At 42.2% G+C, this 15417-nt stretch overlaps 2 protein-coding genes across 4 annotated transcripts; one reads left to right on the top strand and one right to left on the bottom strand.

Annotated features, from left to right (window-relative positions):
* Positions 1–1741: 1741 nt before the first annotated feature.
* Positions 1742–2757, top strand: LOC123092379 (uncharacterized). Its single transcript, XM_044514149.1, has 3 exons — positions 1742–1900; positions 2010–2068; positions 2147–2757. The coding sequence occupies exons 1-3, from the start codon at positions 1816–1818 to the stop codon at positions 2522–2524; spliced, it is 522 nt and encodes a 173-aa protein (XP_044370084.1). The 5' UTR covers positions 1742–1815; the 3' UTR covers positions 2525–2757.
* Positions 2758–2797: 40 nt separating this feature from the next.
* Positions 2798–14994, bottom strand: LOC123092378 (protein SHORT ROOT IN SALT MEDIUM 1). 3 transcript variants are annotated; one of them, XM_044514145.1, is made up of 22 exons: positions 14764–14994; positions 14422–14598; positions 14174–14308; positions 12028–12324; positions 11901–11921; positions 11723–11784; positions 10682–11404; positions 10535–10580; positions 9932–10024; positions 9796–9851; positions 9582–9690; positions 8928–9142; positions 8792–8855; positions 7071–7244; positions 5995–6966; positions 5816–5890; positions 5585–5659; positions 4470–4814; positions 3618–3863; positions 3490–3531; positions 3296–3358; positions 2798–3107 (listed from the first exon to the last, which is right to left on the bottom strand). In XM_044514145.1, exons 2-22 carry the CDS (start codon positions 14494–14496, stop codon positions 3018–3020), a joined length of 3978 nt encoding a protein of 1325 aa, XP_044370080.1. In that variant the 5' UTR covers positions 14497–14598; positions 14764–14994; the 3' UTR covers positions 2798–3017. The 3 variants fall into 3 exon arrangements, with proteins under 3 accessions (XP_044370080.1, XP_044370082.1, XP_044370081.1); XM_044514147.1 differs by having other exon boundaries at positions 14422–14595; positions 14764–14946; XM_044514146.1 differs by having other exon boundaries at positions 14422–14629; positions 14764–14945.
* Between the last annotated feature and the right edge of the window lie 423 nt (positions 14995–15417).

A 15417-nucleotide genomic window follows, 5' to 3' on the forward strand; every position in this document is an offset into this window, starting at 1 on the left:
CGGTAGTACCGTGGTCCCCCACGGTAGTACCGTGTGGCCTTGCGGTAGTACCGCGCCCCTGGAGCGGTAGTACCGCATGTCGCAGGCTGGTCTAAGTGGATAACGGTTGGATCTCTTCCTTGAATATAAAAGGGGCATCTCCTACCTCTAGTTGACCACCTCTTCCACCTCTAAGCTCCATTGTTGCTCCAAGCTCCATTTTCGCCCGATCTCTCTCCCTAGCCAATCAAACTTGTTGATTTGCTCAGGATTGGGTGACTAGGGCCCGATCTACACTTCCACCAAGAGATATTCGATTCCCCCCATTTATCCCTAGCGGATCTTGTTACTCTTGGGTGCTTGAGCACCCTAGACGGTTGAGGTCACCTCGAAGCCATACTCTATTGTGGTGAAGCTTCATGGTGTTGTTGGGAGCCTTCAATTGTTGTGGAGATTGCCCCAACCTTGTTTGTAAAGGTTTGGTCGCCGCCTTCAAGGGCACCAATAGTGGAATCACGGTATCTCACATTGTGTGAGGGCGTGAGGAGATTATGGTGGCCCTAGTGGCTTCTTGGGGAGCATTGTGCCTCCACACCGCTCTAACGGAGACGTACTTCCCTTTAAACGGAAGGAACTTCGGTAACACATCCTCGTCTCCAACGGCTCCACTCTTGGTTATTTCGTGCCTTTACTTTTGCAAGATTACTTGTGTTGTATCCATTACTTGCTTGTGTGCTAGTTGTCGTTGCATCATATAGGTTGTTCACATAGTTGCATATCTAGACAACCTATTTTGTTGCAAGGTTTAAATTGATAAAGAAAAGCTTAAAAATTGTTAGTTGCCTATCCCCCCTCCTCTAGTCAACCATATCGATCCTTTCAACTTGATTCAAAAGACTTTACAACAAGAATTGCTCAAACTCTAAAAAAAAGAATTTTCGTTTAAAAAAAACATGATAATAGAGGAGTATTTTTAGAGAAACAGGATAGAAATGTAATCCTCATATCTGTTTTCCGGCCCATCTTTCCACCTCAGCATTAAACCCAAAACTCGTTCCCAAATGGCCGGGGCATGAAATTCATAGAGCATTCGTTTAATGTGCCTTTGCTCAAAAAAAAAGAACGTTTAGTGGACAATTATCGTCCGGCCCAGCACAGAACTTGTTCTCCCATTGTCATTAAGGCTTTGTAAGTGAACAAAGCAACATGGGGATGTAGCTCCGATGGTAGAGCGCTTGCTTAGCATGGGAGAGCTATGGGGATCGATACCCCTCTTCTCCAATTTTTTGTTTTTCCTTTCTTTGCAGATCCAAACAAAATACAGCCGGTTTGTTTTGTGCTGAGAGAGAGCATATACACAGTTTGTGCTGCGAACATACACAAGCAGTGCAATAATAATCGCAGGCTGTTACCATTCATGATTTTGTTGGAATATTCTTTGTAGAAAAGCAGACGGCTGAAAGGGGATGTAGCTCAGATGGTAGAGCGCTCGCTTAGCATGCGAGAGGTACGGGGACCGATACCCCACATCTCCAGCAATTTTTTGTAAACTAACTCAACTTTCAGATTTTTCAGGTAGCCACTGTGTGTTTGCTGTTGGCCGGTAGCACAAACAGCCGGTCTGTACTTCCGTCCAAACGCATTTTCCTTGCCGCTGTTGCTATCATCCAGAAGCTTAGCTAGCGGAAAGAGAGCAGGCAGGTGCGGGTTGTTCTGAATTTGCCGCTCCTTTTTACTTACATTATACAGTACCAATGAACGATCATCTGGCTCCCGTTATAAGCCACTCGCCATGGGGTAATCCACCGCGGTTAACGCAGAGCCGGGTCTCCGCCGATGGGCCTCCCCGCTCGACTCATCCGCGGCTGGTGCGGCTTGGCAGTCCTTTGCCTGCGCCTGTGCGCATCATCCTGCAACCCAGGTAAGGTATAGTGCACTGTGCACGCACAAACACAGCAATGCTAACGCTGGGCTAACGCTTCCGGCGTCGACTGACGTGGGCTCTTCTTCTCTGCATGCGTGCGTGACAGACGTTGCGCCGATAGAGCCTCTGCCCGCGAGGTCGCTGCAGTGCTTCGAGGACGGCCAGGTACCAAGTCTGCCTTTGATTCTTGAGCCGACGGTTGGTGGTGGGTCTTAGTTACCTTGGTCCTCTCCTGGTGGGCAGGTGTACGGGTGCTGCGAGGGCGCGCTCCGGCTGGACCCGTCGGGGGTGATGGGCGTGCCGCTGGGGGCGGTGGACTACTACTGCGGCGGGGCGTGCGTGGTGGAGACGGAGGACGTGCTCAACTGCGTGGCCAGCGCGCTGGACGGCTTCAGCTTCCACAACGGCGCCTCCGTGGAGGGCGCGCGCTACGCCCTCAGGAGGGGGTGCAGCCACACCATCAAGAGAGGGGACTTCAACGCTTTGGAGCCACCCATGAGCGACTACCCGGACATCTACGGTGACTACCGCGGCCATGCCTGCAGGGCTACGCCTCCTCGCAGCATCAACTTGCTCGCGTTTCTCGCTGGCGCCTGGCTGCTGCTCATTCAGGGTCGCTGATCGGTAGCTCACTTCTCAGCAGCTTCTTTTTGGCTCTAGCGTCACGAGCAGATGATGTCACTTTTTGGTAAAACGATCAATTCTAAGTTTCTAACACAACTTACGAAACCTTTAGTTACACAAACAATGCAGCAATCAGGCAAACAAATGTGTACAGATCTGTTTTGTGTTGTAAGCCTTTTAGGCTAACTGCTACTCTCCTTTCAAATGAAATATAAAGGGTTGCTTTTTCACGCCTTTATATTATATCAAGGGAAAAAGAATGCATAACTCTGGGACTAATATTTGCCATTCCATAAAAAAAAGTTATCAGTTCAAAAAGAAAAAGGAAAGGTACAATTCATGCTGGAAGAAATTAAAAATGAACCCCTCATGTCAACTTTTCATGCATCATCTTCAAGGCTTCAACGAGAATCTTAGATGAATAAGTTGCGACTTCGCTTTAAATTTCTTCCATCAAACAGATTTCCTGGAAACTACAAACTGGGACGCATCAGAGGTCCACTATCTTCACAAGCTTTGTATAGATAACACGGTTATCCCTCGCCGAATTGCTCTCAGCAAGCGCAGTCTCCACCAAGTCCTGCCGAGGGAAAACATGTCACTGTTGGATGCAAACTAAATGCCAGAAACACTAATGCATTGATACGATATCAAACCATACATAATTAAAACATTCAGAATTGAGAAGGATACAAAAAAAATCGATACAAAAGATAATTTCAACAAATAAAGACCATAGAAGGTAAGTAACAGGTTCAGATATCTAACCTTCACGTCCCTATTAGACAAGAACTTCCCCAGGTTGTGAATAATGCACCTTAGATCTTCTGCCTGCAGTTGTGAATACACATAATGCAACATAAGAACAATAGCCACAAAAATAGAGTGCAAGTAATAGCAGAGTCATTGCTTAAAGAAAAAGACATCATGGTTTCAAAATAAAGGCATTATTAGTATGTTACCTTGATATAGCCCACTCTGCTCTTGTCAAAGTAGCGAAAAGCCTACAAGATAAGGGGGGAAACTGCACACATTAGCGACATCTTATCATTTTATGGCAACTCTTAGTCTCTTGCAACAGAAAATTTACCTGCAACAGGTCCTTATCAATTACTTCATGTTTTGCTGAATCTCCTTTCGGTGATACAGCTGCCCTATCGCCAACTTCTACCAAACCTCCTTTCTCTGCTATAGTAGGCTTGACCTTCCTCGAAACAGGCTTTTCATCTGTACAGGCAACATTTTCTAATTCGATCTCCTTCCCTGCTTTCTGGTTCACTTTATCTTCTTTTGTTACTTCTTCTAATTTGACCTCTCTACTGTTCAAATTACCGTCCTGCAGCACGTACACAGGCAAACACAGATACACATAATTAATCTCCTGGCATAGATAAAACAATTACACTGTGAAACATGAGGGAACAGCAGGATGTTATAGGTGTACTTTCAAGAAGATTATAAACCAGCTTTCTTTTACATGAAATTTGAACTATCATTCAAGGACCAGTGTACAAAACCCACTGTAGAAAACAGCTCTCTTCTACATGAAATTTGAACTATCATCCAATGACCCTGTCAGGTGTAAAGGCCACTGCACAAAATTTTGTAAGCTCTGACAAGTATAGCTTGAGAGGTTAGCTTGAGCACTGAGACGACCAAGTTTCTGCATTAGTCCTGGATGAAACTGACAAAACATAATAGCAGAACCTGGTCTCATCCAAAACTATCAACTTCAGATATGGAAAGCTGATGTAGATTCCATATTATGGAAACAATTAATTAAGCACAAGTAAAAATTCCACAATAATATTAGCAGCCCGCAACAAACACCTCTATTGCTATGAAGAAAGGGAATTCCAAAAGAAACACAAGATAAATAAATGGCATGTCTGATTGTCAATCAAATATAACTAGTGTGCACAAAATTGTGTGCAAAACATACCTGTTGCTCAGCTGTATCACCATCCATGTCCTCATCGTCTTCATATATTTCTACTTCCTCGGGATCTTCTTCGTAGTCAGGATCTTCATCCTCCATCTTCTCTGCTGCTTCAGGTTCATCACGAGTAGCTGGTAAAGGTATCTGATCTATGCTCATCTTTTTCTTATCATCTTCCATTATTTTATCATTTTTTGGAGCACTGATATTATTAGGGGTACTTTCAATGTGAGCATCGTCAGTTGTCTTTGATCTCTTTTCTGATGATTTTGTGCCTTCCTTCATTAGATCATCCTCTCTTGTTCGCTTACGTCGGTTCTTCTTTGTAACGAAGTGCTTGTGTAGTTTCTGTGAAACAAGTAAACATCAAGCCCCATGTGGGCGGATATTAACACGTAAAAAGAACTCCTGAACACAAGAACTGCTACCCCTTTTATTATGAAGACAAGACGAAACAGGATTAGGCTCCTAATGTTCCAGAACAGAAAAGAAGGCCAAACAGGATTTTGTTTGGGAACAGGCAGAAAACTAACAGCCTACCGGACAATACAGACATGATATCTCGACTGCTAAGCGAACCACATCCTCATATAGGTATAACCTTAATGCCAAAGTTTTGACAAGGACCAGGAAACATGACTGAGTGTGATAACTTTTGCACTCACTGGTTCTATAATAGCTTTAACCCCCAAAAGCAAACTACAGCATTATTAATGTTGCTGGATTTTGTTAGTATTAAAATAGAAATTAGTGGCCAAAGCTGTGTTCTGGAGACTGCTGTTTGACAAAGCAAAAACCTTTAGAGCACTAGACAAACTAAGTAATAACCACATGAATTTGTCGACGTGAACTAGTGGAAAGCATACATGGCATACTCAGTGCAGAGTTTTCTCATTTTGGAATTCAAAATATGCACTAGATTACAAACAAAAAAGGGATTGACTGTGTCACAAAATTGATGACATGGGTAAATGATACTCCCTCCGTCCCATAAATGGTACTCCCTCCGTCCCATAAATGGTACTCCCTCCGTCCCATAATATAAGAGCGTTTTTGACACAAAGACCAGCTGCTATTATGCTTAAGCTAAAGGTGTCGGCAGAGCTAAAGAAACTTACCTCAAGAAAAGACAGGATAATGCAGCCCATTCTGAATTGAAGCATTTCACTGAACGATTCAGCAAACAGCGAAAGCTAAAAAAGGGAAACAAGAGCATATATTAATGTCAAAAGATAATAAAGTTTATTCTTCAGAGAGAATTAGAATCACATTTACAGTGGTAATTACATTAAAAAAAACACGTCCATTTTGTTATCAGGGAAAAAAACTATGGAAAATAGAATATATACCTCAAAAACAGATTCCTCTGTGTCATTGGTTGTATAGTCTAGTAGGCCATCCAATGAAAGGGATATTGGACGGAGCTGCAAAATTGTGGTTCAATAAATATTTTCGTGTAACTTTCCAAAAACTTTTACAAAACGCAACACTATAAATAAAAAGGAATTACAGAGCACATTACGCATACTTTAGACTCTTTACTCTTTTTTGTCTGCAGAATGAATCCTGGATGTTTAGGAGGTTCGTCAGATTTCTTCTTCTCTTTGGTGTCATTATTAAGTGACTTTTGCTTTGGATCCTTCTTCAGGTCATTTATCTTTTTTTCTTTACCATCCTTTGCCTTATCTTTCGTTCCATTCCCCCCCTCTTTATTCACATCTCCATTCACACCTTCCTGTTCACTAACCTTATCTCCATTTGATTTTTTATCCTCGGTACATAGATGTGCCTTATCTGCCTTTTCTTCTTTCTTCGGATTTGAAATCTTTTCAGCAGCAATGTTAGACCGTTCTGCCAGCTTAATCTGAGAATTTCCAGCATCAGTCAAGCTTTCATCATTCTTTTCTTGTTGAACTTCCCCTCCTTGTTTACTTGTTTCTGCAGGTACAGCAGGTGCAATCAACTTGGATCCTGAAGCAGGAACTTTTCTCTTAATAATCCTTCGAATTACTTTCTTCTTCCCAGTTTTATTGGTCTCAGGTTGCAGATTAATGCCAGTTCCATCCTCTTTTTTACTAACATCCTCAGTTGTTTGTTCAACCTGCTCTTCCACAGTTTTGTTTGTGGTTTCTGCCACCACAGCCTTGTCCACCTGAGATGATTTGTCAATTGAAGTTTCAGCAGTTGGCTTTTCACGAACAACTTTTCTGATAACCTTCTTTATTACTTTCCTTCGTGTGGGCTTTTTATCCTCAACTGCATGGTGAACGGAGGCATCGCCTGAGGTATTTCCTTGAATGTCCCCACCCTTCTTATTATGTTCCACAGCATTATCAAGTGGTTTCCCTTTATTCTCAACAAACTTTGCCTCCCCATCTTTGCCCTGCTCATCCATTTTAGTATCAACTTTCTCAATTTTGGTAACATCCTTGCAAATATCCCCCTCCCTCATATGACCATCATCTGCTCCTTCCTTCTGTTCCTTTGTATCACAAGGGGCCTAAAATATACGAATCGGGAAATAGAGCTATTAGTATTAAACACAGACTAAGATAAATTATTTTGCTACAATTGTCAACAATGGGAGGAGTATGACAAACTAACATTTTCACTCTTTATAGCCAGTTTCTCCCTGTCTACTTTTGAATTTCTGTATGTAATCCAGGTTTTCTTCCATAACTCTACTGAAGGTATGCATTCTGACAGGTTTGGCACAAACAGTACGGAAATCTCTTTATGACTAAAGAGTCCATCTTTGCCAATTCTGTTGTAATGGACCTGCAAATGGTTAAAAAACGTTATAGAAACAATAACAATTTCAGCAATGGTGTTTCATAAATGTGCAGTGACAAGTATGCTAAAACAAAACTGAATGTACTTCGTGATGGGAGCAAATGCTCATAACCAATCCCTCAGAAAGTACTTGTATCAGAGAAGTATGGTTCAAGATTTTATTATAACCTACCAGGTCCAAACTTTACCAAAAACAATGTTTGAAATAGTGGATATCATGTCTATCGCCTAAATGCTCCAGTGTACTGAGATCATATCAAACAATGTGTCTGGTACTATTTCCATGTATATTCCTATTTATTTATATAATTTCGAAGTTATAATGTAATCATTGTGATATCATAACATTTTATATAATTTTGAAGTTATATAATTTCCATGTATCAGAGAAGTATATTCCTATTTATTTATATAATCAGTTTGGTTTCATGCTTGGGAGGTCGACCATGGAAGCCATTATCTTGGTACGACAACTTATGGAGAGATACAGAGAGCAAAAGAAGGGCCTGCATATGGTGTTCATGACTTGGAGAAGGCATGCGATAAGATACGGCGGAATGTCATGTGGTGGGCCTTGGACAAACGATAACAATTTCAGCAACGGTGTTTCATAAATGTGCAAAGATAATGTTGTGACAAGTGTTCGAACAAGTGAGCTCTGGTGCATAGCGGACGGCTAAAGTGTGCTGATAATGTCAAGAGAGGTCGGGGTAGACCGAACTTCACATGGGAGGAGTCCGTAAAAAGAGATCTGGAGGACTGGAGTATCACCAACGAACTAGCCATGGACAGGGGTGCATGGAAGCTTGCTATCCATGTGCCAGAACCATGAGTTGGTTGCGAGATCTTATCGGTTTCGGCTCTAGCCTACCCCAAATTGTTTGGGACTAAAGGCTTTGTTGTTGTTGTTGTTGTTGTTGTTGTTGTTGTTGTTGTTGTTGCTGCTGCTGCTGCTGGAACAGACAGCTCACCAGGAAAATAAATAGGGGCTTCATTTACAATTAATGATTTCCATGACGCTGGAACAGGCAGGTCAAGGAACTGAGATGTCAACCGGGTCCTATTTAAACCCACTAATAATCTAACAGTTAAAAAAAATCCGGGGTAAATGAACTATGGAGCTAGCTAAAACTAACTAAACGGGACTTGCAGACGCCGGTTATTTGCCATTTACATCCCTAAACTGAGCCTGTCTCAGTTGGTGGGAGCTGTGGCCTGTGGATGTGCAATACCCACCACCACCACCCACATTCTACTTGTTTTCAACTCGATTTAGGTGCTTACTACTTTTTATGACTTCCTCCCAAGGAATTCTTGACAAAAACATCATAGTTTCGCAAACACTACTTTGGACAGCAGACTATATCTGAACTGGCAATGTGATTGAGAACTAGAACATAATGGGCATAAGATTGCCTTGCTAAGCGGCAAACATCCAATTAGTACATCATCTTAACAAAATTTCAATATGGTGGAAGCATAATGTTACATGCAAGTTCATCATAAGTGCTAAAAAATAAATTAACATGTACCTCGAGGAAATGATTCCAGTGTGTGCAATTAGATAGATCAATCTGAACCAGTTCTTTAGTGCATCTGTACAAGTAGGGTAAATTTTAGCACAACTGCCAGTTCACAAATGGATCAGTATGTTATATGATTACATACCTGATAGCAGTCCGCACCAAGCACGAAGAGTCAATCAATGGATCTCCACCATCTATTGCTGCACTCCAAGGACCTCCAATTGTAATAAGTGCATGATCCTTCTTAAATACAGCAAATTTCAAGACATTGTTCCAGTGCGCTAGTCGTTCCTCGGCACTTCTCAATGAACATATATCAGCGAAGGCACCGTTGCTCATACCACTCATCAAGAGAACCTGCACACGCTCATCAGAATAAGAATTGTTACAAAGATCAATTTGGCAATTCTTCGATATTTGAAAATACACAAACAGTACATCCCAAGATCTTGACACCCCAGCCCCCGCACGAGAATCTCGTGCTTTTTGATAAATATCAGATATGCATAATAACCAAACCATGTCATAAAGTAATCAAATGAGAATTCTGAGCAAAAAATGGGAAAGTAATTTTAATGGCATCAGACAATGCAGTACCACAACTTATGGACCGCATAGATTTGCATGCCACCACCCACCAGGGATTGTACACAGAGTCTGCAAACATGAGTATAACTCCAACCAGTGTGCCACATGATTCCTACACATATTGATGTAGTAATCGTCTACTTGTAGCTACTCTAGTTCAATCTAGTCCATACTTTAAAATAAAATATACAAAATTGTAGACACAAACCTTTACATTCCAAACAGTGTCTGGAGTGCCGGTGCTGTACGATTTCTCTGAAGATAAAACTGTTCTTTCGTCGGCCTTATCATCCACTTCATGGATGTCATGCTCCAAACTGTTTTACGGCAATAGCAACAATGTGGTACAATGATGCTATTGAAATGAAGAAAAATCACTTCGGCAAGCAAAGCATAATGTGTATCTAAAATAGAAAGCATACCTGACTGGTGTGCGCATTGAAAGATTAAGGTTTCCTTTTGGCCAGTTCAAGACAACCTATAAACAAATCGCTGATTAGGAAAAAATAATCATATGATTTCCCATTGAAAAGAAAATTTATTCATACAACAACAGACCTTAGAAACATCTGGAGAAATCACTAGTCTAGGATATCGCTTTGTCAAAGATAAGTAGTCCCTCTCAGCATCCACCAAGCGAAATGGAAAGACCTGCGAAAAAGAAACTGATTGTTAAATTCATAAAAGGAAGCAAACTAGAACTATAACATAAATGTACAAAAAGAAAAGCCATGATCAACTGCATAAACGGGGAGGCAAAAGGCGAAAAGGAGGCAAATGTGTTCATGATTGCACTATCATGGACACTGGAGCACAATCTCCAATTAAGGTGGGGGTGGCTTTCCAATTGGATAAGAAACATCTCATGATTTTTCATATCACTTGGAGGGAAGTGATATCTTGGTGCCAGATAAAGAGAAATAGCTACTAGAAATGCTGAAACATGGCTCAGTGAAGATGGATGAATAACCGGAACTGCAGACACAAACAGAACTAGATAGTTCCACATGTGTGTGCAGGGACAAAGGTGCTAAAACTAACTGGCTTCAGAAGGACAAGAATCAGGGGCTTTAAGACCGAGAGCACATTGAAGAGATTAGCCCCTAACATTATTATTTGATCTGAACAGCAACAATGTGACAAACTCAACTATCTGTTTACCTTGCAAATATATTCTCTCTTTAGTTGTTTAACAGGTGAACGAGGCCTTCAGGACAACAAATGAAAGAGTTAGTTATAAAGGCTGGCCGAAGACGAAGCAGCAACGGGTTGCATCCACAAAACTACAGAGGAAACATGGAGGTCCACCTATGCAGGACATCACGTCGAGGCGAAAGCCGCCGCAAAGGCTTCTCAGATCTAACAGAAGAAGAACGCCGCCTTTCACGAGGTGTCCTTGGAGGAGTGTGCTCCCGCCTTGGAATAGCCACATGCTTCCTATCCCGCTCCCTCCCATTCTCCCGGCGCTCGCGAAGACGTACTCTTTCTTGTTCGAGTCCCCTTTCCCTTTCACGCTCTCTTAGACGTTCGTGCTCCCGCTCCCTGTCTTGTTTTCTTTCCATTTCATGGTATCGTAGCTCTTGTTCGCGTTCCCATTCCCTTTCCTTCTCTCTTTCCCACAAAAGGCCCCTTCTATGCTCCTCATCTCTTAGATCCAGTTCACGGCGAAAAACAACCCTGTCTCTTGTTGGCTCATCAACCATGGGGATGCTTGGATGTACACGAGGTAAGATGCTATCTCGGTAATCAGACTCTGAAGATGCATGCAGCAAGTTCTTCCCTGAAGCATAGTCGTGTCCAGGGGGTAGGCCCATCACGTAACCACTGCCCGATGACCCTTGTCCATAGACAAGGCTGTCCATGTTTGTCCTCTGGGTCCCCCCCAAGATTGAAGCTTGTTGTTGGCCGCCATATGGAACAGATCCAAGAATTAACAAGCTGTGATGATCGGCTTCAACTCCTCCATATGCGCTAGCTTCCTGGGAACCTTGATGGACTGGACCGGCCCTTCCTGCAAAGTAATCGGCTTGTCTGCCAGAAATGCATACTTTTACTCAGTGCATGTGCTATGTTTTGTTGTGGTGACAAACACAAAGGTCACTAATTCGCTAGTGGTTTACTTTCCAAGGTAATCAACATTTTTTTACAGCTTACCAAAACCTAGTCATAGGGCAGAGATATCTGGATGAAGCAACTTTTCACTTATCTGAGGCACCTTTTTAAGTGGTTATAATCAGGACATAATTATAATACTGATAATACTAATAACAGTAACAATAGCAGAAATTATAATAATGTGAACCAAAAACCTGACAATCATCTGTATAACCTTACTGTGAGCTAACATACCGTATGTCAGAGACAGGCTGCAGTGGAGTTTTTAGGAGTTGCTGATGTCGCGTCGATGAAACCTAAAATTTCAACATCATTTAATAATGGGAATAAACTAATTATCAAAGACAGCAGATAAATGAGAACAGAACGATGCTTTCTGCAAAGAGGGGGGAGGGGGGGTAGGGGATTTTACCTGATCCACACGGTCGTGAATCTGAGATTATGTAAAAGCCAGTGAGTTATAATTATACATTGTCAAAATCTAAGAGGTGCTGAACAAAATAAAAACAAATGGGCAGTACAGAGAGAGAAAGAGAAACCTGATGGCTTCCAGGAATATGATCGGGGTATCTTCTATCCAAATCATTGAAGCCATCTCTCCTGCCAATATTAGCTGACTGTTCACCGTACATCCTTCTCTCCAATTCATAATTCATACTGTACTGCTCTAGCTTTGGCACATATGCACGAGAAGCTAGATAGTCATCATTTGGCCTTCCCAGACTGGACCCTACAGCTCCAGATGAGAACTTTGATGACTCAGAGAGTGATGTTTGATGAGCTTGCAGGTTGGGAAGACCAGAAGAACTTGGACCTTTGCCAGCAAGTCCACCAACCTGTTAAATATATTAGGCGGAATTTTCAATTGGCATATTATGTAACAAGATCATGTAACAATAGTAGTTTCTCCCTTGTGCAATTCTAGTTTGGGGGCGAATAAAACTTCACCTATATTTTGAAAAGCTTGATCAAAGCATCAATTATGCGATGGAAAAGGAAAAACTTCTTCAAACATCTTTGTGATGCAAAACATGTAATTAATTGAGATGAAGCCTAACTCCAAAAATGGCAAACTAAATTCTGGTCATCCTTTACTATACGTGGACTGACTTGGTGAGGAAAAGCATAAATGATTTCAAGGTTGTAGACCCCAATCTCCTGAGTCCTGTTCACCACCCAAAAGACCAGAAAAGCTCATGCATAACCAGATATATGTGGTGAACACTGAACAGAAGTGGGAACAGGGGAGGAGAGAGATCTTAAAGAGGGTAGACTTCTGATTCTCTATAGTCTTCATATAGATATATATTGATTGCTGTGGTTGATAGAGAAAGAAGTTGCACATGGAGAATAACGTCGTGGTTTCAGATATCACATGATCATAAGAAGCTATGGTAAAACAGTTGTGGGGGCTATAACTTCTATCTGTACCTAAGCAAAATAATGGCAACATTTGTGTCATTCTACCCAAACTAACCCAAGTCAGCTGTAAGATCAAGATCTTGGATTTCACCCAGCTTCAGAACTGGAATTGTTGGGAAGCTCAATGATCCATAGGGGACCCATGTTACCAGTTTGGGATAGCTTAAGGCCCTTAACTCCTTCAGCTAAAGCTTGTGTTCTCCCAAAAGGCATGAAAATGTAGCTGTAAAATGATGCAAGTTCATTGCTAGAATGTTAGGAAAGGTGGCAAGGGACCCAAGCTACCAGTTTGGGATAGCTTAAGGCCCTTAACTCCTTCAGCTAAAGCTTGTGCTCTCCCAAAAGGCATGAAAATGTAGCTGTAAAATGATGCAAGTTCATTGCTAGAACGTTAGGAAAAGTGGCAAGGGGATACTGTGCAAGAGCTGTTGCTTTGCAACTTATATAAAATTCTACACCTTCCATTAAATAAAAGGTGATGACGGGATTTATCTTTCAGACTGAGGAAGATCAATAGCTCATGTAGGCAGATTTTAGGAGCCAAATTTTTCAAAGTTTGACTCTATCCTTGTTCAAAAGGGAAGTTTTTACGGGACCAGAGGGAGTACAAGATCAAGCTTTATATTGCTCAGATCATCCCATAGAGCTGTTTTAAATTTCTGGATTGTACCGCAAATTCTCAACTAATAACTCTAATAGAAAGCGAGTATTTAGACCTTGTTTCCAACGCAGGCATGTATTTCACATTTTGCCCAAAGTTCCGACTATTCTTTTGGTGGGTGACACTTGAGGGACCAGGTAAACTTTGAAATACATAAAATTATTTCTATTTATGCATGGATTATTTCTGTGCATAAGACAAAGAGTACGGAAGGGATATAAATGGACCTTTTCGGGTTCAGGAACCGGGCTTATTCTTCAAATAAACCCATTTGTTTTATTTATAGACCAATAATGCCGGCCAGTAGCTTTAACACTGGTCAAACCTAGGATTCGCTTATCACCGATGTCCATGTGGACCTATTATAATTCCCTAAAGCATGTACTGGGTAATATTTAGATACAATTGGATTGATATCTAGTAACCTTGATTATTTGCCTTCACTCAAAGAGATGCCTTTGGTATATATGAGTACAATACAAACCGACAAACGACAACTCACACAATTCAGTTACATGTGTAACATCAATGAGCAATAAGCAACATTAGGAAACAAAATTAATTGCATCCAGAATTCAAATTGAAAAGGAGCAGAAATTAACCTTCTGCGCGCCATAAACCGCAGCGTAAGGCCCTCCATACTGCCCCACAGCACCCTGTGCCGCATTGCCGCCAAACTGAGGGCCATCTGTGCCACCAGCTGCTGCAGCAGATGTCACATACCCGCCGCTACCAGGCTGCGAAAACCCAACCAAAAGGGCGCAAGTGTTTAGGCACATATATCAGAACCTTGCACCATTAGATAGGGTTGCCAATCAAAGCATCAGATGAGTTTCACAGAGCGCCTTACAATTTTGCCGTACGGTTGCTGCGCGCCATACTGCGGCGGCTGGCCGTAGGGATTGGGCCCTTTCTTCGGAAACATTGCGGATGCGACCGCCTCAGATCCTGTGGATCACAAGACCCGGCCGAAACACCGCGCAGAAGCAAGCAAGCACAGACGGCCGGCACAGCTGCACACAGGCTTCTGCAGGGAAAGTAAATCCTGTAAATTACATCTGCGGCGGCAAAAACGTCAGCAATCAATCCTAGATAACCACGCACGCGGGCATGACCGGGATGGACCAGGCGATTTGGTTGCTGGCAGTGGCAAATACAGAAAAGGTGAAACCCATGGACTTCTAGGGCTTACCTGTGGAGGGTGGACGAGGAGGCTATGCGCTGGGACGCTGAGCCAGTCTTGGAAAGCGATTGGGCTCGGCAGGAGACGACGTCGGCAGCGGCGCCGCGGGATCGGCGGCGGCGGAGGACGAAGAGAAGGGGTTGGGAAACTGGGGTTCAGGCTAATTGTATCGGTCTGAACGAAGGATGTGCAAGCGGCAGCATGACTGCCTCAATAGAACGTCGGATGCCAAAGATTCTGTTCTGTTGGGCCGAGTTGAGTGCCCGATGATAGTTTGGGCTGGACATTGTTTTCTTTTTGGTCGCGCTAACTATCACACGTGTGGCAGGAAGGAAGACGCACCACATGTCTCTAATGTAAATAGATTGTCACGTCATCGCACGCATGCATGCAGGAATCTTTTTGGATTTTCAGTTTTTTAAATGTTTTATCTCTTAAACGAAAAATCCGATTGAAAATCCGTTTTCATCATTAAATCTCTCGCAATGAGATCTTCGAAACTAGATCTCATGTTGATATGTTTTGATGAATTTTTTTTTAGATTAAAAGTTGTCATGTCTATTGCATATGAATTGCCATGATGTTTACACTGAAGTTGTCATGATATGTTTCAGCTATTTTCTTCTACATTTAAAAGTAAATTTTAACATTTATAAAATGGGG

The sequence above is a fragment of the Triticum aestivum genome, chromosome 4B (genome assembly GCF_018294505.1).
Source record: "Triticum aestivum cultivar Chinese Spring chromosome 4B, IWGSC CS RefSeq v2.1, whole genome shotgun sequence".
Taxonomy (NCBI): Eukaryota; Viridiplantae; Streptophyta; class Magnoliopsida; order Poales; family Poaceae; genus Triticum; species Triticum aestivum.